Source organism: Dryas octopetala, chromosome 7 (genome assembly GCF_963921425.1).
Source record: "Dryas octopetala chromosome 7, drDryOcto1.1, whole genome shotgun sequence".
Lineage (NCBI taxonomy): Eukaryota > Viridiplantae > Streptophyta > Magnoliopsida > Rosales > Rosaceae > Dryas > Dryas octopetala.
Window position 1 is genome coordinate 2132671 of NC_141372.1, and position 20016 is coordinate 2152686.

At 36.5% G+C, this 20016-nt stretch overlaps 2 protein-coding genes across 2 annotated transcripts; one reads left to right on the forward strand and one right to left on the reverse strand.

The window, feature by feature from the left end:
* Positions 1-752: 752 nt before the first annotated feature.
* LOC147278340 (homogentisate geranylgeranyltransferase, chloroplastic-like) lies at positions 753-3049 on the reverse strand. The gene is made up of 11 exons (XM_086250151.1): positions 2753-3049; positions 2570-2653; positions 2412-2486; positions 2211-2294; positions 2025-2114; positions 1827-1928; positions 1648-1743; positions 1422-1493; positions 1255-1350; positions 1062-1166; positions 753-936 (listed from the first exon to the last, which is right to left on the reverse strand). The coding sequence occupies exons 1-11, from the start codon at positions 3047-3049 to the stop codon at positions 895-897; spliced, it is 1143 nt and encodes a 380-aa protein (XP_086106277.1). The 3' UTR covers positions 753-894.
* Positions 3050-10810: 7761 nt separating this feature from the next.
* On the forward strand, positions 10811-11790 carry LOC147278341 (ethylene-responsive transcription factor ERF003-like). The gene is made up of 2 exons (XM_086249449.1): positions 10811-10962; positions 11088-11790. The coding sequence occupies exons 1-2, from the start codon at positions 10880-10882 to the stop codon at positions 11578-11580; spliced, it is 576 nt and encodes a 191-aa protein (XP_086105575.1). The 5' UTR covers positions 10811-10879; the 3' UTR covers positions 11581-11790.
* Positions 11791-20016: the final 8226 nt, after the last annotated feature.

Genomic DNA, 20016 nt, shown 5'->3' on the forward strand with positions numbered 1-20016 from the left:
TGCGTGGTGAGTTTCATTTCAATCTTATTACAATAGTAGAGTTCATTTCAAATAAAGGATTAATAGTTTATTTTAAATATAAAAAATATGAACTCTGAAAGAAAATATATATCTATACATGGACTGCATTATATTTTCTTGTCTTTCATCTTAAATTTTTGAATTGAACTATTAAATAATCATTGCAATTAAAACTGTAGTTAAGTTTAATAGATACCAAAACAGTTCACAAAATTGAACTATTGAACTGAATTATTAAACAACCACTGCGGATGCTCTTAGGCGTGAACATCGAAAAATCAAACAACTCGAACCTTAGGTGGGTATAAATGTGTTAAAGCCCAAAAGAAGCCCAAAAACTTGAGCATTTTTATACACACAGCAAGTTGCAACAATATATATGTATATCACTGGACAAGAACTATAGACACATTATGCATGTAAACAAAACATTTTTACAAGTCCAAGAATAGCGAGACCCGCGAGGGGACGCTTGAGTCCCACAAGTTTCGCAAGATGCTCGAGTCCTGTTTCGGTTATTCTTGTGGAAGTCGTCCAATTCCATGGTGCAAAATATTTCATGTTGTTCTTAATGAAATTGAAGGCATACCATAACCTTTCTTTAATAAATTCAGAAAATGATAAATAAATATAAAAAGTGTAATTTGGGCATCTGGTCAGCTCACAAGAAAGACGACAGTGTTTTTTAGTACTGAAGAGTTGAGACAATTAGCAATTATTGTTTAGTAAAATACAACTAGAGAGTCGAGTGGGCACTCGAAGAGTACACAGCCCAGTCCAATAATAGAGTCGTGATCCACGGTCATTTGCTCTCTCACTACCTTGCACAAATCGGAGAGACTTGTGAATGACAAGTGCAAGCAGCAATTCTTCTCAGCTTACAAAAGGAATGAGGAAGTACTCGGCATAGAACAGCTACAGCAGCAGCAGCAGCATATATATTAAGTTAGAGTTAAAAACCAAAGGGTTGTTATCTGAACAAGTATATATATATCATGAACACAAAGAAAAAAAATTCAGAACAAGAAATCATGCACTACCTTCCATATGAACATGTAAAAAGAAGTTAGAGAGGCTTTATTGGCTATATCAACGGATTGAGCTCGAAGCCACAGAAGGGAAGCGAGGACACTGTGGCCTAATATCTGCAACCAAAGCGTATCACTAAATGTAAAGCTGCATACAAATGATCAGTAGCAGAGTAAAAGGGGTGGTTACACATGGCACACATACAGTGAAAAGCTTGCTTGCTAGGAATGAAGAAGAAGCTCCTATCACCAGGGCAGCCCCATATCCCATTAACAGCATATTTACGCAAACCCAGTAAACCTATCCAACATATATATTACAATACTATTAGTTAGCCAACATCTCCCAGTTTCAATTTCAAATTTACTCACCTTTTCTTGCCCAAGGCTGACACTGAATGATTGAATGCCAAAATCTCTATCACCATCCACATCAGGTATGTCCTGTTAAATTGCCAACAAACAAGATGTAAATTCATAGCCACCATATTTTCCCAATGAAACAGCATATTCTGACATTTAATTTAGCAGTTCCTGCAGACTTTCATTAAGTACTTGTAAATTGCCACTTTATAACTAGTTACATTATAGCTCTAACCTTGAATAATGCAATAACAGCGGAGAAGATGCACATGAAAACCACCGCGAATACCAATGATCTTGTAATTATAATTGGTCTACCCAACACATATTTCTGCAAAAATATATGGCTTCAATTTTGTCAGTTAATATAGACAGAGTACTGTTTTTCTTTCACACCGAGTCACCAGTGTATACCTGGATGTGCACATAGTAGGCAAGCTGGACAACAATAGCCCTCACAATTAGGATGCAAGTAGCAGCAAGAAATGCATGTCTCTTCCACCTGAGCAAGGGAAGCTATTCAACAGAGAGAGACAGAAATTAAGTTAACCAATTTGTATGTCGATGATCATCAGAACCCTCAAACCAAGAATAGGCACAAAAAAAACTCACTTCAATGGAATAAGCGCTTCCAAGCAGAAAACTAATGAGAAGGGCAGAAAAAAGAGGTGGGGATTTAAACATTACTCCCATAGCAAAACTCTGAAAAATATCAAACAGTTAATGGAAAGAAAAGAAATTTGGCCACAAGTAATGGAGTGTCTACTGTCTAATCCATTATATCTGCCAGTTAATTACCATCAACAAAGCTGTAGAAACAATTGAGATCCCAGTTCCCATAGAGAATTCACCAGAAGCAAGTGGGAGTTCGGGTTTGTTAACCTGAGAACATGTAAAAAGGGACTGAGGTTAAGCAAGCAAAAGATGCAAAATGAACACTATGAAATATCTTTTATATTTCTATGCATAGCATTAGTTGATGGGATATATCACATGTACCTTGTCTATTTCGACATCAAACAATTGATTCAAGCCCACCACATAAATGTTCATTAGAATTGATGGCACCAATGCCTGAGATATCAATTGAGAAAAATGTTAACATACCCATTTAATGATCATAAGCATATGCCACCAAGCCTATTTGGAATTGTTACCTTTAATAATCCAACAAGAAATGGAGGGGAAAGGTCAGCAATGTGTTCTAATGGAAGAAGAGAGACCGATGATATTCCTATAACCTGAAGACAAAAATGGGTAATTAAATTTGTGAAGCTCAAAATTCTTCAATCCAAGTGTAGGTGTATAAATAAATTGGAATAGGAACATGTGGAACTCACAGTGCCGAGAACAGTATGAGGACGACAAAAGCGATGAAAAGCATCCCATTTTTGACAAAGGGAAGTCTGAAGGCTACTCAGAAACTGATGATCATTCTCTGGTTTTGATGCGTACCCATGTTGAGAACAAACAGGTAGACAACATTTCTTGATGATATTCTTGCAATTTGGATTTGCATAATTGACCAATAAAGATGATGAAAAGTTGTTGTTTCTGGACCAGTATTGCGGGAAGGGCTTCTTGATTAAGTTGCAATTTGTTGTTGGCTTAATCAATGGCACTACTTGAAGTGGCATTACGCCAATCCAAACAAATTTCAAACACGAATTAATAAAATCATTAAGAGACTAAAAGAGATCATCAACCATGAAAACCATGTCTACATATTTTCATTCTTTCAAATAAGTTAGTAATTTTATTTTTAATTTATTAATTCCCCATGCAAAACGGACTCGGAATTTCGCTTAATAGATAAAGTTTAGTTATCAAAAATTTCAAAAAAAAGTAGGTAATCACTACAACTGAGGATAAGAAAGTAAAAATCAGTCAAGGATAATCACTGCAACTGAAGCATAGTATAACGAATATATTTGTGCGTACCACTTGTTTGCTTTTTAAAAATAAAAAGGCCCTGCTATTAATAATTCGATATTTTCTAATAAGCACGGTATTAGCTACAAAATGAACAAGTAGTTCTTTCTTCGAAAGAGAAAGTACAAAACCTGGAGAGCAAAGCCTTGAACATGCAGACGTGTGAAGCTGAACCATTTCTCTCTCTCCTCTTTGTATTTGCAATGAGAATGACCAAACAAAAAACAAACAATATAATCACTGAACCTCCATTTATAAGACTGAAATGGTTATAACTAAAAGCTTTAAATGGTGCTTAGCAAAGGCTTTACTGCTTGAAATGTCCAAATAGGAAAAATTTGAGAGATCCTTACCTAGCTCCTCATTATTTAACTTACCCTTGAATTTTATTTTATTTTTGCTAAAATGTTTGACGGTATAATTAATTTCTAATGTTCCACAAAAGAAGTCTTTTTTTTTTTTTTTCAATCTTCGTAAAAATTATTTTGATATATTTTACATATGATATATATTTTCCAGCTCCTCGCGAATTAAACGATTAAAAAATAAATTTTCATGAATTTTATTTTATTCAAATAATGGTTTCTTTTATTGCGGTTTGACTCCGCTTATCTCCAACTCACAAATTTAGCTGATACAAAGCTATATAATAGCACCTAATTTTTTTGATTTTTTTTTCTTTTTTGGTTGGGGAAGAATAAGAAAAAAAAAAAGTATTATTATTAAGCCCCAAGCCGACCTCCGCCCACCCCTATCTCCAAGTAGGAGGTATAAATAGTGTATAAACTAGTTAACTACAAATAAGGACATACCTGGCCAAATAAAAACTACAAAGGTCAGCTAGGCTATAATTCCTACCAACCCCTACAATCTCTACAATTCTGGTAATTGCATATCTCACTAATTTCTCTAATTACAATTAACTCATATTAATTACAATAGTTGACTTTACGCCAACATTTCCCTTCAAGTTGGTGTGTAGATATCACACATGCCTAACTTAATTGACCAGTAAATCAAAAAACACCCTGCTAGCTACTGTCTTGGACCTTGGTGAGTACATCTGTTAGTTGATCTTCAAATTTCATAAATGAAAAGCTAATAATTCTTGCATCCAGTTTTTCTTTAATAAAATGTCTATCATTTCCACATGTTTAGTCTGATCATGCAGAATATAGTTATGAGCAATATCTATAGATGCTTTATTATCACAATGAAGATTCATTTCCATTTTTGGTTTAAAGTGCAAGTCAGTCAATAAGTTTCTTAACCATAGCAACTCACAAACTCTGAGTGTCATACTTCTAAATTCGGCTTCATCACTTGATCTTACTACTACTTGTTGTTTTTTACTTCTCAAAGTCACAAGATTTATATCCACAAAAGTGAAGTATCTTGAGGTAGATCTTCTGTCATCGGCTGAACCTGCCTAATCAGGATTAGTATAGCCTTCAACCTTTAGATGTTCATGCTTAGAGAACAATAACCCTTTACTTGGAGCATATTTCAAGAATCCCAGCATTCATGTGAGGTTTTCGTGGGTCATACATAAATTGACTCACCACACTCATTGCATATGCAATATATGGTCTAATTAATATGAGCCAAATAAATCAGTTTTCCTACAAACCTTTGATATCTTCCTTTGTCTGTAAGAGATACACTCAAACACTCAAATAGCTTATGATTCTGGTCAATATGAGTGACCACTAGCTTACATCCAAGCATTCCAGTCTCAAACAATAAGTCAAGAATGTATTTTCGTTGAAATAAGAAAATATCGTGCTTAGATCGGACTACTTCAATCCCAAAAAAATATTTAAGGTCTCAAAGTTGTTTCATCTCAAACTCAAAAGCTAAATACTGCTGTAAACTAGAAATCTTCTCATGATCATCACATGTCACCACCATATTATCAACATAGGTAATTAAAGCAGTGACTTTACCCCTTATGCGCTTCAAAAACAAAGTGAATGTGGCACCACTATTAAGCCAAGGCCTCTCTAGTATAGAAGCCCCTCAATATTTATTACAATTTATTTCTTAATTACCTTACAATTGATCATGTACAAAACATGCAAACTTCTTATTAAAAGTTGATAATGGATATATATATATATATATATATATATGTAAAGTTGTTTGGCCCTTCCATATATTCGTATTGCTTCGTTCTTAATATTAGACAACACCTTATATCGATACAGGAGTGAAATTCACTTTGAAAACCGTTAATTTCAGTTCTGTTCTTGAGGAAAAACAAAATGCCATAGAATGGTCCATGACTCCATATTGGTGTTGTACAGATGTGTACAAGTAAGCCCAAATAGTCTGCTTGATTTCTCATACCCATTATCTACGTTCTTTTAACTCCAAGGCCCAATTTATAAAGCTCACACTGAGTAACAACCAAGCCCAAATACATGGTGGAAAGTTTCAAACCTTTTAGTTGCGTAACAGTCGGGTCCAAAGTTGGTAGGTACCCCTTCGGTCTCCACCAGTTTCGCTTATCTTTTAGCAGAAATGTTTATTCATTGTTGGGAACTTTTCACTTGAATTATGTTCTATACCTACCTACTAAATAGTATTACCCCCCTCAACTCACATAACGACAAACTCTTTAACTTTAGTCTTGGTTTCCCTAATCATCGCCGCTTAGTATAATTTCAAACAAATTTGGCTGTTACCCATCTAATTATAAAGCCGTTACAATTCTTAAAAGTTGTAATGAAAGTTAAAAGATTTGGCTGTTACTATTTTAGTGGTGACACACAGTACTTTCTTTGTTAGAAAAATTCTGAATTTAAATCTTATAGAAGATAGTTATTGATTAATCAATTAATTCTAATGAATTATATAAGTCCACATAATTAAGAAACAGCCCGGTAACAAATTGAAAAAAAGAAAACTGTAATTCTTGCATATTTGTGGCACATGGCATGAAAAAGACCTGTGATGGAGTGTGGTTGATCTGTATTAAGTTAATGGTGCTATATATCAAGCTGTTAAAGTCAGAGCATATATATATATAGAGTTAGTTGTGGCATTGATGATTAACTAGTTAATTAAGCTATTGAACCACATGCATGGCAGCTATATATCCTCGGTTCTCCTTGTACGCAATTCACAGAGTACCACCAACATGTGCTTGAGCTTGACTAACTTCTGTGGGCCAACAATATTAATGCTGCTATAGCATATATATTCACTAATTACGCTGCTACCTTTCTTGTAGTTGTAGCTATCTCATACCAACAATATTTTCAACTCTCTTGATTTACCTACAATATAAGGGATCTGTTTGTCATTATTTTTGAGAGCTACTATTTGCACACTTTTTTTTTTTTTCTTTTTGCACACCCCTAGTAAAAAAAAAAAAACCAAAAAAAAAAAAAAAAGACAATACACCCCTCCCTTCTTTCCCTCTCTTTTTTCTTTCATTCACACCCCACTTCCCCTGTTTTTTTTTTCTTCTTCTTCTCCAGCCAGCCCCTCCACCCAACCCACCTAGCCCCTCAACCCCCTCACCCGACCCACCCTCCCTCCCTCCCCCTCCGGCCTCCCCCCTCCACCCAACCCACCTAGCCTCTCAGCCCCTGCACCGACACCCCCAGCCCCTGCACCACCAAAACAGCCAACCCACCGACCCCCCTCAGCCCCTGCACCACCAAAACAGCCACATTCTTCTCTCTCTCTCTCTCTCTCTCTCTCTCTCTCTCTCTCTCTCTCTCTCTCTCTCCTCTCGCCCAAGAAAATAGCAAAAAAAAAAAAGGTTGCAGGTGGTTCGGCAGACCAGTCTGCCGAACCACCTGCAACTTTTTTTTTTTTTTGCTATTTGCTTGGAGAGAGAGAGAGAGAGAGAGAGAGAGAGAGAGAGAGAGAGAGAAGAATGTGGCTGTTTTGGTGGTGCAGGGGCTGAGGGGGGTCGGTGCAACGGCTGAGGGGGGTCGGTGGGTTGGCTGTTTTGGTGGTACAGGGGCTGGGGGGGGGGGGTTGGTGCAGCGGCTGAGCAGGGGCTAGGTGGGTTGGGTAGAGGGGGAGGCCGGAGGGGGAAGGAGGGAGGGGTGGGTCGGGTGAGGGGGTTGAGGGGCTAGGTGGGTTGGGTGGAGGGCCTGGCTGGAGAAGAAGAAGAAAAAAAAAAAACAGGGGAAGGGGGGTGTGAATGAAAGAAAAAAGAGAGGGAAAGAAGGGAGGGTGTGTAATGAAATGAGGGTATTTTGGTAATGGGTTGGGTGTGTGTTGAGAGGTTTTGAATTTGAGGTAAGTGTGTGGGGTGTGTAGGAGAAAAAAAGAGAAAAAGGGTGTGCAAAAAGAAAAAAAAGGGTGTGCAAATAGCAGCCCACTTATTTTTTATGAAGTGCTTTTAGTCAGTAGTAACGCTTTTACTTAAAAGTGCATATAAATTTTTATAGAATTATAAATGCTTTATGCAATTATGAATAAAAACACTTTCTTTTTTTAATCAAATGCTACTAATTTAAAAGTGTTTTTACTAATCTAAAAATGTTTTTAGCAGTTATAAAAATAATGTCAAACGAACCCAAAAACTCTTAGGTTGAACTTAAAATTATTATAATGCCCTTGCGATAAATTTTGCTAATTGTTGATTAGCACTCAACGTCGAATCAAATTACATGAATCCGCTGACCTCTCATTAAAAGGATGACACATCAAAGTGAGATAAAATCGGATAATTAGGCTTGACTAGTGAGTAAAGGTAAAAATTTAATATACGAAGCACATGCGCAAAAAGTGTTGCAAACACAAACTGTGAGAATAAGACAAATGAGGGACATACACACACATACATGAAGTTGGGCCTATATATATCGTTTTCATGGAATGCTAATTAATGTTGCGGATGAGGTGTTTTTCAAAGTCTCTAAAGAAGGCAGGCTGGCAGGGCGAGATCCCATGGACTGCGGGCGGAACTTGTAAGTTGAAGGTGAAGGAGGACACAAATTTTCTAGCTATCACCATCACATTTTCACATCCACCCCCTTAAATCTTAAATTCTCAATCCACCACTTTCTTCCTTTCCTGCTTATACGAAACGAAACCGCGTCTAAATAATATTTATCTCATTTTCAATCTATTCCTGGAGACCAGACTAATATCCACAAACAAACAAGGGCAAGCCCTTTTTTTTTTTTTTTTATAAAAAAAAAAAAAAAAAAAAAAAAAAACACGATAGCCAAATAAAATTGGTAATTTGGAGGATGCGTACATGTGCGAGTGCAGAGCTGAGTAGCAACATTTAAAGAAGAGATGACGCATTGAATGTTTGGGATTAATAGAGGAATTCAATGTTCCAATGCGCAAACACTGAAACACATTAGAATAATGTTTAATGGATTGTGTTTGCATGTGACTTTGGGATAATAGTCCTGGAGCCAATTGACATGGACTGGACCGGACCGTGTCATGGGCCATAAAAACCGTCGAACTCTCGGAGGCTTTAAAACTTTGAAGACATACACACACAATAATAAATTAATAATACTTCCGTTAATATCCACATAAAAGGGACATCTTTCATCACCCATGTTCATGTTCTATGGTATTGGGTCCCACATCACGCGCTTTATAACTGGCTCCCTCCTCCAAGCTTATAATTAATTATATGTGTGGATATCAGGCCAAGGTTAGCTGTAAACAAGTCTGTGACAAAGATTATCAGCGTATATGCTTTCCTAATTACTACATGCTGTTTGTTCTTTTGTCTTGCTGTCCAGCCTTATTTTCATAATTAATAAATGTCAACATGCCATTTCATATTTTTCTTTTCTTTTCAACATTTCAAGAATAATAATCATTATTTAAAAAATTATGCAATATAGTTATCGCATGTCATATATCTATATAGATATTAACGATTTTATCTTTTCATTATTAGAGAAATATATTATTTACTATTTATATGTGTTTGGATGTCATATGAACACCGTATGAAAGAAGCTCTCTCATTTTAATAAATGACCGAAATTATAAGTTAAACTTGTTTATTGGTGCCCCAAAGTAAGGAAGCACAAAAGTCATAAATAGCAGCTTTAGCCTTGAGTGAGATATGGGAAATACTCCTCACATGCACATAAAAGTGAGATGCTCCAATCTTTGGATATTTTGCACAAAACCTGCAAGAGATATCTCTCAAGAGTCAGCATAGATGGTGCAGTCTTAGCCTTTCAGCACATTAAACATTAGACATGACCAACCAAAAACATCAAGAAACTGAAGAAACTGGTTTGTCTCTCCTATCACTTCCATATCATATGCCAATGTTTCCCATTTTTGCACCCAATGCCAAATAGCAGATGGCATGAACCATACACACAAGAGTCACAGACGCCCCCACAAAATCAACCATAACACATGCTCTACTCACCCCACCCCCCACCAAATTTTAATTATAAAAGTCGCATGAAAGTGAACGCTGGCCTGTTTCAAATACCACCTTAAAGTAGCACACCATGTTTTGTAGATACTACTAGATAGATCTGTTATTTTAATACCCTGCATCATCACCATATTTTAATACCCTCTTTCAATGTACCAAAACAAAACAAAAAATTAACTTTTCTCCGGAATGTAAATTGATTCTTAGAATAGTGAAGGAGATTTTGATTATGGGATTTGGATTGGTAATAATTATGGTCCAAGAATCTTTAATCAATGTGTCCCAAATTAGGATTGACCCAATCATGCTTACTGGTACCAATTTATGCCTTCAAGAACAGAGCATACAACCTCTGTTTTGATCATCACATGGAACTATGGAAGCAATCAGTGCTCGAAATTCCAATTTGGGAATCACCTGCGACCTGATCATGTTAGCAGTACATGAAACTGAAATTCCAAGATTCCTTAAAACTTATTATTACAATAATGAATATTATATCTGAATGATACATGTTCAAAGCTATATAACCATAAAAATAAAAAATAAAAAGTTCCCACTTCTTATTATACTCGGTAATTATTTGCATATATGTCAAATATGTGAACGTTGTTTGTCAGTAGCTCTGCTTAAAGAACACTCACATGAAGAATCTGTGGGACTATGACCTTAGATTTTCTTGAAGAATAGAAGTCCCCAAAAGAAACGGTATTATAATCTAAGCTTTACAGTGTTTCTTTGAAACAGATCGAAATTATTATCATATTCACGTGAACTGAATTTGGTCATTTTGAAAAATTTCACATCACATATGTATTCAAGAATCATCAGTTCCAGCAAAGCCAACTGGTAACTAATACACAAAAGAAAAAAGGGGTTATTAAGTTTCAACCCAAAAAGGGCCAAAACCTTTGTGGGCCCCAAGTTCTTAAATTTTGGATGCCAGAAGGCTTAGAAAAAGAGCTTCCCAATTGTGAATTGTCCTTATATCTGTCAGACAAGCCCCAACTACAAAAACCAATCTCTCCCTCCCCTGCCTTTCACTGGCATATATATTCCTCTCTCAACAAGCTTTCATTCCCCTAACACAGACATTTTCACAAACACTTTCTAAAAGAAACGTTTCTTTTGCACAACAATGGCTAGACCGCAACAGCGATACCGAGGTGTCCGACAAAGGCATTGGGGCTCTTGGGTCTCTGAGATTCGCCACCCTTTATTGTAAGTCCACCACCCCCTACCTTGCTTCTTCAAAGCTTCTTTATAATTGTTTCATTTCACACACGTTTCTTCTGCATTTTAACTTGGAAACTAAAAGAAACGTTTCTTACTTTTTTGTGGTGCAGAAAGACTAGAATTTGGCTTGGAACATTTGAAACGGCTGAAGACGCAGCCAGAGCTTATGATGAAGCAGCAAGGCTTATGTGTGGACCAAGGGCAAGGACCAATTTCCCTTATAACCCAAATGCCTCTCAGTCCTCAGCCTCAAAGCTTCTCTCAGCAACTTTGACTGCTAAACTCCATAGATGCTACATGGCTTCACTCCAAATGACCAAATCACCACAGCAACAGCCTAAAAAACCACAGCCTTCGTTTGTTGACACAAGAAATGACATTGTTGAGAAACCCACTGAAAAGGGTGTGTTAGTGCCTGCAGAGAAAAGATCGGCAGCAGCTGAGCAAGAACCAGACCCAAATTGGCTTGTCAGTAAAGTTAAAGTAGAAAGCACCCAACAGTTTGAGCTTCTTGAAGATGACCACATAGAACAGATGATTGAGGAGTTGCTTCATTATGGGTCCATTGAGTTATGCTCTGTTGTACCACCCCAAGCTCTCTAATTTAAGCCTTTCCAAAAACTTGATCCCACTTCAATTCTCAGCCTATATTTATTCTCTGCCAATGCAACTCATTTAGCAGACTTAACCCAATTTTCTCTCAACCTTGCTAGACCGTCCTCAGCTGTTTTAGACCCCCTTAGGACTACCTTCTAGGTAACCCATTTGATGATGCTATGTGTACATTATTCATCATGTATGATATTATTATTCTATGCTTTTATGGCTTTGTTTCCAGTTCATCTTCTCCGCAGTAAGTGGAAGTAATTTAGGTTTTCTGAACGTCACACAGTTGGGGTTGTCAGCCACTCATTTGATGTGAAGTACACGGGAAATTCACAACCTTGACTATAGCACCTTCCCATTACCCAAATCATATAACATTAAGAAATGCAATAAATTCAATTATAATTAGAATGCCCTACAAGTCAACAACCATATTGTTTACTTCTTCTGGTTGAAACTTGAAACCATTTAATTCTATCACACTAATTTCAACTGGAAGAAGAGTAGCAGTACTTTCTTTAGAGGCCTAAATTTTAGTGGTCAAAATACAAATATCACACTGACTGTCTGTTAGAAGGGACACCATTATTTTCCTTCCTTTTTTTTTTTTTTTTTTTTTTTGAGATTACAAGGGGGCCATAGGGCCAAAGAAAACCAAATTAACTACAAATGCGTCTTAGCACTCATGTTTTATCTCTTCCAAAAAGATGAGCATGTAAAAAGTAATATTGTATTAAAATTGGTCCTCCTAACAACACAAGGGGTTTTTGCTGGAGGCAACACAAGGGTTTTATGACTACTTTATGATAAAGTTGAGGAAAAGTCATTTAAAATAGTAATAAGCATAAAGTTCTGATAATATATAATTGCTTCCATATGAAGCTAAAAATAACTCCCATATTGTGCATCAGTTTCAACATGGTAAAGGTGCAATGTGCAGCACATAAGCACAATAAAGATAATTTTCATTTTCAAGGGTAGGTTATAATTATTTTCTAAGAGTTTGAAATTATGTGTCCAGTATTATTGGATGGGCAAACAAAAAAAAAACAAGAAGACAAATACTTTTTAAATTGTTGGGACTAAACAGGGTTTCTGGGTCACTGACTGACCAAAAGAAAACAGAGTTTCTGGGTTCATTTCAACTTATGACTTATAATCAGCAGGCATTTTGTATGGGATTACCACCACTGTCTTTAAAGAAAAAGGGACAATGAATGCGACTAAGTGGGTACATATTAAAATGCCCAATCTTCTCTCTCTCTCTCTCTCTCTCTCTCTCTCTCTCTCTCTCTCTCTCTCTCTCTGCCTTTGATTTGGTGAACATATGCATGCAATACAAGATGAATCTTTATCTTATAGCCATTTGGATCAGCCAAAGCTTTGGTATATATTGAACGAACCCTTGACAAGACCAGGAAGACTAGTTTTTACAAGCACAACATATATAGTTTTGCCAGCAATAGTTTCAAACTATTAGCTGAAATGAGACACAACTTACTTTTAATAACAAGTTTAATTATTAATCACATGTAAAAGCCTGATGTTACTGATCAGTTGATTATTAAAACCATTAGAATGGTCCCTATCACCTTTAATTAATGTGATGTTTTACGAAGATGTTCCGATTATGAACTAATTAGAGTGTAGTACTTTTGATTGTCTTTGCCACATTTATCTCTACTGTTGTTTATTTCAAATTTCCTCTTGTAGACTGCTGTCAAATTTCAATCGTTTTCATATCAATTTCATCCATAATTTCAACCTTGGTTAAGTATTTTGAATCCAAATTTAGCACCAATGGTTAATTTTTCTTTTCCTATTCTTAGTCCAACCCTAGTTTGAGTGCTTGTAACTATATATGTTAATCTTAGTTATAATATATATACTGGGATTCAACCAAAAAGGCCATTCCAACTTTTTTCTTTAATTTATGTTCCAAATTGCATGTGTTGCTTTTCTGTGTTTTTGGTGTCCCATCTCTATCAATGAAACTTCATGATTGTTCACCTGTTTGGGAATTGATTTTGTTCCCCACAACCATCAAAAACTAAAGTTGTTTACTCTCATGATATTGTTTTACTTTTGATTCAGCAAAGTGCTTAAATAATGGCCAAGTTAGTGAGTTTACCATCATCAATAGTTTGAAAATTGAGACCTGGGGACACATGAAATTCCACCTGAACTACTACTACTTTCCCCCATTTTCCCCATCCCAAGGAGCATGTTGCAAAATTACCAGGTACAAGAGTACTGCTCATTTGCTTCAATTTCTAGGAAAATCCCATTAATTTAGACATATAACCAGTACTTTCACTGAAGATTGATCTGATAACCTGATTAGAAATTGAAATGGACAAGTTTTGGCTCTTAAGTTATCATCATTTTCTTACCTTTTTGCATACTAAAGAGCATTTTTGCTAGGAAAAAGTTGAAAAGCTTGGAGTAAGCATTCTGCTATTTTGGTTTGGTTTGGCACTTTGGCTCTTGGCACTTGCATTTTAGAGAACAGAGGACCTTCCCTTGAATTGCACACCCGGTGACCAAGTGTGCAGAGTGCAGTGAAAAAGAGAGGACTCCAAGAGTCAAAGGTGAGATCTTCCTTAGAAGAAAAGCAGTCAAACCAATGATGGTGTATCCAATGATGGTGTATAGAATCTCATGTGAGAAAGTTGGAGCAGAGACGTCCATATTCGTATTCAATCTATTCATACTTGGCCAAAAAAAAAAAATCTATTCATAAACCAACAAGAAAATTAATACATTTTATTGCAATATTTCTTTCTTTCTAATGTCTAATGGGATTTAATTATTTATCATTTGTTTTAGGTGCCTTGGATCAAGTGAAGCATGCAAAAATCCAAAAGGCAAATTGCTTTGTTAGGGAGTGAAGAAAAGTCTGAAACAAAAGGTTGGTGGGTGGCCTACTCCCCTGCAAACCCAAAATACTTTGGACCTGTTTTGGAGCACCAAATAATTCATAATCCTTGATTTGTTAATTAGTTGATGAAAACTATAATATATCTATATATATGTATATTTCTGGTGGTAGTGCTTATTATAGACACAACCTGAATTTGATGATTTATATCTGATTAGGTTTTAGTGTACATGGCATGTCTCATTCTTGAGATTTCCTATTTCCCCATCCCTTCACAATTCACATGGATGGGCATGTGCTGATATGTGCATCAGGGCATGTTATATAAGTTGTTGACATCCACATGGTCCTAACCACAATTTCTCCTTAAACTAATCTAAAGAGACAAATGTTAATCAGGCATGTCCAAGGCACTCATATTATCTATCTTAATTTCTTGTCCTCTAGCTCTAGTCACATAATTTTCTGTTCGGTAGGCAATGAATGGGCCAGGCCAGGTTGCATCAGATTAGGACACAATCGAGCAGCTTTGAGAATGATTAAGAAGAAGGGATGAACCTGGATATCATCCATCACATAATAATGTGAACGATGGAGGTTCATCAACTATATATGACCTGCTCACTCACGCCTCTCCTTGACATATTATATATGAGTCACACCTAATATCTCAAGGGCTAAAATGTTTAGCAGGAATGTTTTTCACTCTTTTACTGAAAGAGGGATCTAGCAGAAGTGCAGAACACAACCGAGGGTAACAGTGACTTAGTAATTTTTCTCTAATAAAAATAACCATTTTTTAAGGTAACCTTCTCCCATTCCATAAACTCTCCAACACCCCCCCAATTGTTGTCAATGTGATTCTGGGTTTCTTCTGCAATCACTCACAAGATATTTTATCAGCTAAATCAACTAATACCTTCACCAAGAAAAGACAAAAAAAATCTGTTTGATAAGGTTTATGTCCAAATATGTCTGTAAATATTTTCCCCCATACACAAATACAGTTCTGGAACATGTATTATTGAGCAACCGCGTATGGGTTTTGTGTGGATGTCAAAATATGTCCAAACACTCTTTTCTCGTACAAAACTCTTTTTGGTTTAGGGATATTCTTTATAGAATTAATTATCCTAAATTACATACTAGTTATTGTTTTTAACTTGTAGTACCATAATCATTAAAATGTAACAAATAACTCACTTTATTAAGAATCAGGTTATTGCATTTGATTTCAAGCCCACTGCCTACTTGCCAACTGGCAGGTACTAAGAGTTTCAATTTTACAAATTTTTCGATTTCGTTTTCTCTCGCTTCTCTCACTTCTCTCGCTCGTTTCTCGATCTCGCTTCTCTAAATTCGATTTTGGTTTTGGATCTGGTTAGATCTTCTTGTTGTTTATCATTTGTTGGTTTCAAGGTTCATTTGCATTTGATTTGATGTTTATTTTGTGTTTATTTTGCTTTGTTTTAAATTTTTCTTTCAGATTTCGATATTTTTTTTCTTTTTGAAGTTGCATCTCCAGGTCCGATTTTCAATTTTTATTGATTTTGACTTGTTTTTGTGTTATGATTTGTAGATCTAGTTTTTTTGAGATCGATGTAAGTGAAGTGTGTTGTTGATTTTGTTGATATAGATCTGACCAATGTAGGTGAGGTTTTTTTTTTTGGTTGCTTATTATTTGATTTAATTTTTTTATTTTGGTTTGTTTTTGTACTGCGATTTGTAAATCTGTTTTTTATTTTTTTTTATCAATGCAGGTGTTTTTTCGATTTGTGACTTAGTTGGTGCCTGATTTGAAATTGACGATATTGAAAATTGGTTTTAGTATTAATTTTTGGCATTCTATGGAAATCATGTATGTTGCTTTATTGTTTTGGTAGTATTTTTATGGTTTATATATGCAGTTTCAGGTTGTAGTTTGCATTTGCAACTGTAACATTCATTTACATTTATTAGCTTGCTGACACTTGCAGATCAAGTGTAAAAGCATGTGAAATTGCAAATGCAGCAGTTACACATGCAGTGTCAGTTTTCAGTTGTAGTTGCAATTGCAATTTTAGTTCTAATTGCAATTTCAGTTGCAGTTGCATTTGCAATTTTAGCTATAATTGCTTTTTCAATTTTGGTTTACATTTTTTAGCTGCTAAATACATATACACTTATTATTTTGCTACTACTTGCAGATCAGGTGTAGATGCAGGTGAAATTGCTGATCATGTGTAAATGGAGATGATCAAGTAGTGAAACTACAAATGCAGTAGTTATACATTCGTTAGTTTGTTGCAATAAATGCAGTAGAGAACATAAACAGTTGCTATTGTTAATTTTGGAAAAGTTAAATAATGGTGAACAGTAATTTAGGGCTAGTAGTGTGTTTAAGTTTTTAGGCCTCGTAGTTTTTTGTTTTTTTTTGTTTTTTGGCATGTTGCAGCTGTGAGGACATGGTTGGTATTTTTGGTTTTTATGTGAGAACATGGTTGCACAGGGATCTAACGGGTTTGTAGCATGTGGCCCACAAAAAAAGAATGAGTCGTTGGATTTTTATAGAATGTGGCCCGCAAAGAAATAATGGGCCTTTGGGTGTGTTTGATTAGAAAAAAAATTGCCCTATTTATTAATGGACTCTTTTTTATATATATAAGTCAATACAGCCCTAGTACGTGGCAACAACTTACTGAATATTTGATTTATTGGGTTTGGAATTTAGAAAAGCCCTTACAAGTAGGAGAATAACTATGTAAACTAGGAAAAATTATTGAGTGTATCTATACACCGCTATAGTGTAATCAATTTAATATTAGACGGTATATTTATATTAGTAAAGTATAATATTAATAATATCCAATCATATTTATTATTTATAGGTTTCACAAAATAGTTTTTATAAAGTAGATCGGCAGTTGCTCACTTTGGTAAGTAATACCACCCTATTTTGCTGAGTTGACCACCCCCCTAAAATTTTGCCTATTTTTGCCCATTTTGCCCATTTTGCCCCTGCATGCCCATTCTCCAGATTTTGGCCAGCCACCTCTCCCGCCGCCGTCGCACCCATCCCCAGCCCGCCCGCACCCCCTCACCCCAAGCTTAGCCCCCGTCACACCCCCTAGCCCCAGCCCCCGTCGCACCCATCCCCCACCCCCGATCTGGAGGTCTATGGGGTCGCGCCGAACACCCATGGTGGTCCGGTGAGGGAGGGAGGCAGACAGAGGGAAGAGAGAGAAGATGGCAGACAGAGAGGAGAGAGAGAAGATGGCAGAGAAAGGGAAGAGAGAGAGAAGGAGATCGGGCCAGGGGAGGGGGGGTCGCGCCGGCCATGGGGAGAGGTGGGTCACGCCGCTGGTGGGGAGGGGGGGTCGCGCAGGCCATGGGGAGGGGGTGGGTTGCGCCGGCGGCGGGGAGTGGTGGCCGGCCAAAATTGGAGGGGTGGGTTTTTTTTTTTATGCAGGGGCAAAATGGGCAAAAATGGATAAAATTTGAATGGGGCGGTCAACTTAATAGGTTTGAGTGGTCTGAACAGCTCCCCCTATTTATTATTTTCTCTCCAAGTTGGGCAAAAGTTGGGCCAAAAGTGGCTTAATTTATGAAGTGGGCCTTCTAAAAGCCCCACCAGAGATGTTTGGAGGCCCAATAGTCTCGCTTTGATAGTAGATCACACACAGGCTACAGCCCATTACACCAAGCAGTGTGTCTGATCAGTCGCTGTAATTGTGACCTCATTCAAAAGAAATAAGGTTAGGGAAGTTAGCTAGAGCATGCTGTGTATGTGTGTGGGCAGTTGGCTAGTAAAATCAAAATATACACACAAAAGTTGCTTGTTTGATCAGAGCTGTATCTGTCTGCTGCACTGCAGAAGAATCCATTTGACCATTTCTCCCTTTGAACTTTCAGCTCCTTTTTTTTTTGAAAAGGACATTTACAATAAGCCAGTATATTAGAGACAAAAGACTCACAACGGCTGATTAGCTGGAATTAGAAACTGTTGGTGGAGTTCGGCCAAAAAAAAAAAAAGAAACTGTTGGTGGAGGTCCCTGTTGGGCCTTTTCTTGTAGTGCCCCTTAAAGCTAGCTTCTAATTAATTCAATTTTTGGTTAATGATGCTAAGAATGAGCTCAATCGATCTCTTTTATCGTAAGTTTAACCAATGAGCCAAAGATGATACAACTAGACCCAAAGAAATCGATCCACATCTTTTAAACCAAAAGAAACTCAAAGGAAAATTGGTAAGCAATATTTTTCAGCCTATAAGTTGGGCCAAAGTAGGCCGGCATAGTTTTGGTTAGAGGGCTCAGAGATGTTGGGAGGCCTAACAGTCTAATTTGATACTAATTGATCAACCACAGGCTACAGCCCATTACACCCAAGCAGTCAATCAGTCGTTGTGTAATTGTGACTTCATTCAACTTGAGGGTCATAATGTAAACTACCGTTGAAATTTTTATTCATAAAAAGTCAAATCTAAAATTAAAAACAGGATTTAAGACACATAATCATGATTTAGGGGTGGATGAGCTACACTTTTTCTTGGGATTCCACCCCTAAATCATGATTTAGAGGAGGATTGAATTTTTTCTTCACTTTGGGCATACAACGTTTGTATGATGAATAACGTAAAATATTCAAAATTTGTGTTGTGAAATAAGAAACCGTTTAAAATCGATTCATATATGAATAAAAAAACATTGGCGCATTATATTACATACAAATTTGAGATTGGTAGAACTCTTTTTATTGGACTGACTTCTTAATTTAAGGAGGGTTTGGTTTGGTGTCAAGCGTGTTGGATCCGATTCTGATATGACCTATCAAAGAAAGACAACAAAATTAGGTGGTCTGCTTCTGTAGTGTAGAGTATGCTTCAAGTTTAGGGAATATTTGCACATGGTGGGTGGGGGTCCTCTGTTTTGTTCACTTTTTTTAAATTAAAACACACATTACTTACCTCTGCATTCTGCAATAATCTGCTTACACAAATGCATGCATATCTTGTTCATTCATGAGTGTTTGGCACTTCATTAACTTCATTTGGACTCAGTATGAGTCTTCATTCTTCAAGTCACTGAAACAATAAAAATTAAATGCTACCCTTCATTTGACTAGTTGTTTTGTACAGTATGAGGACTTCAAATAATCAAATGCTACCCTTCATGTAATTTAGTTCATGTTAAATTCAAATTAGTCAATGGAAATGAAACATCTTCCCAAGTTTGAAGGCTATTTACTGTCATTTCCGATACTAATTACATGGAAAATAGTCAAATACCAAAACCAAAACCCACAAACTATGAGAAGTGTTTTTAACAAAGTAAATTTACTTCTGTCTCAGAAAATTTTACACCAAACAACAAGTGCTGTAACTCTGTAAGAAGCAACAACCTAACCTTCATATGCCTCAATTTCCTGGAAATTTCACAAACCCATCACACAATCTCATAATCACATTAATTCCAGGTCTAAAATTCTTAAGATGAAGTACAACTCAAGGGAACGGTCTGGTACCTAATGTACCAGCTGGACAAGGAGACACAATAAAGGCTTGGCCAATTGTATGG

Coding starts and splice junctions, on each gene's coding strand:
- LOC147278341 (XM_086249449.1), top strand. CDS start 10,880: ATGGCTAGACCGCAACAGCGATACCGAGGTGTCCGACAAAGGCATTGG. Junction 10,963..11,087: donor GAGATTCGCCACCCTTTATT/GTAAGTCCACCA, acceptor TTTGTGGTGCAG/AAAGACTAGAATTTGGCTTG.
- LOC147278340 (XM_086250151.1), bottom strand. CDS start 3,049: ATGCCACTTCAAGTAGTGCCATTGATTAAGCCAACAACAAATTGCAAC. Junction 2,654..2,752: donor CTCATACTGTTCTCGGCACT/GTGAGTTCCACA, acceptor TTTTGTCTTCAG/GTTATAGGAATATCATCGGT. Junction 2,295..2,411: donor TTGATGTCGAAATAGACAAG/GTACATGTGATA, acceptor ACATGTTCTCAG/GTTAACAAACCCGAACTCCC.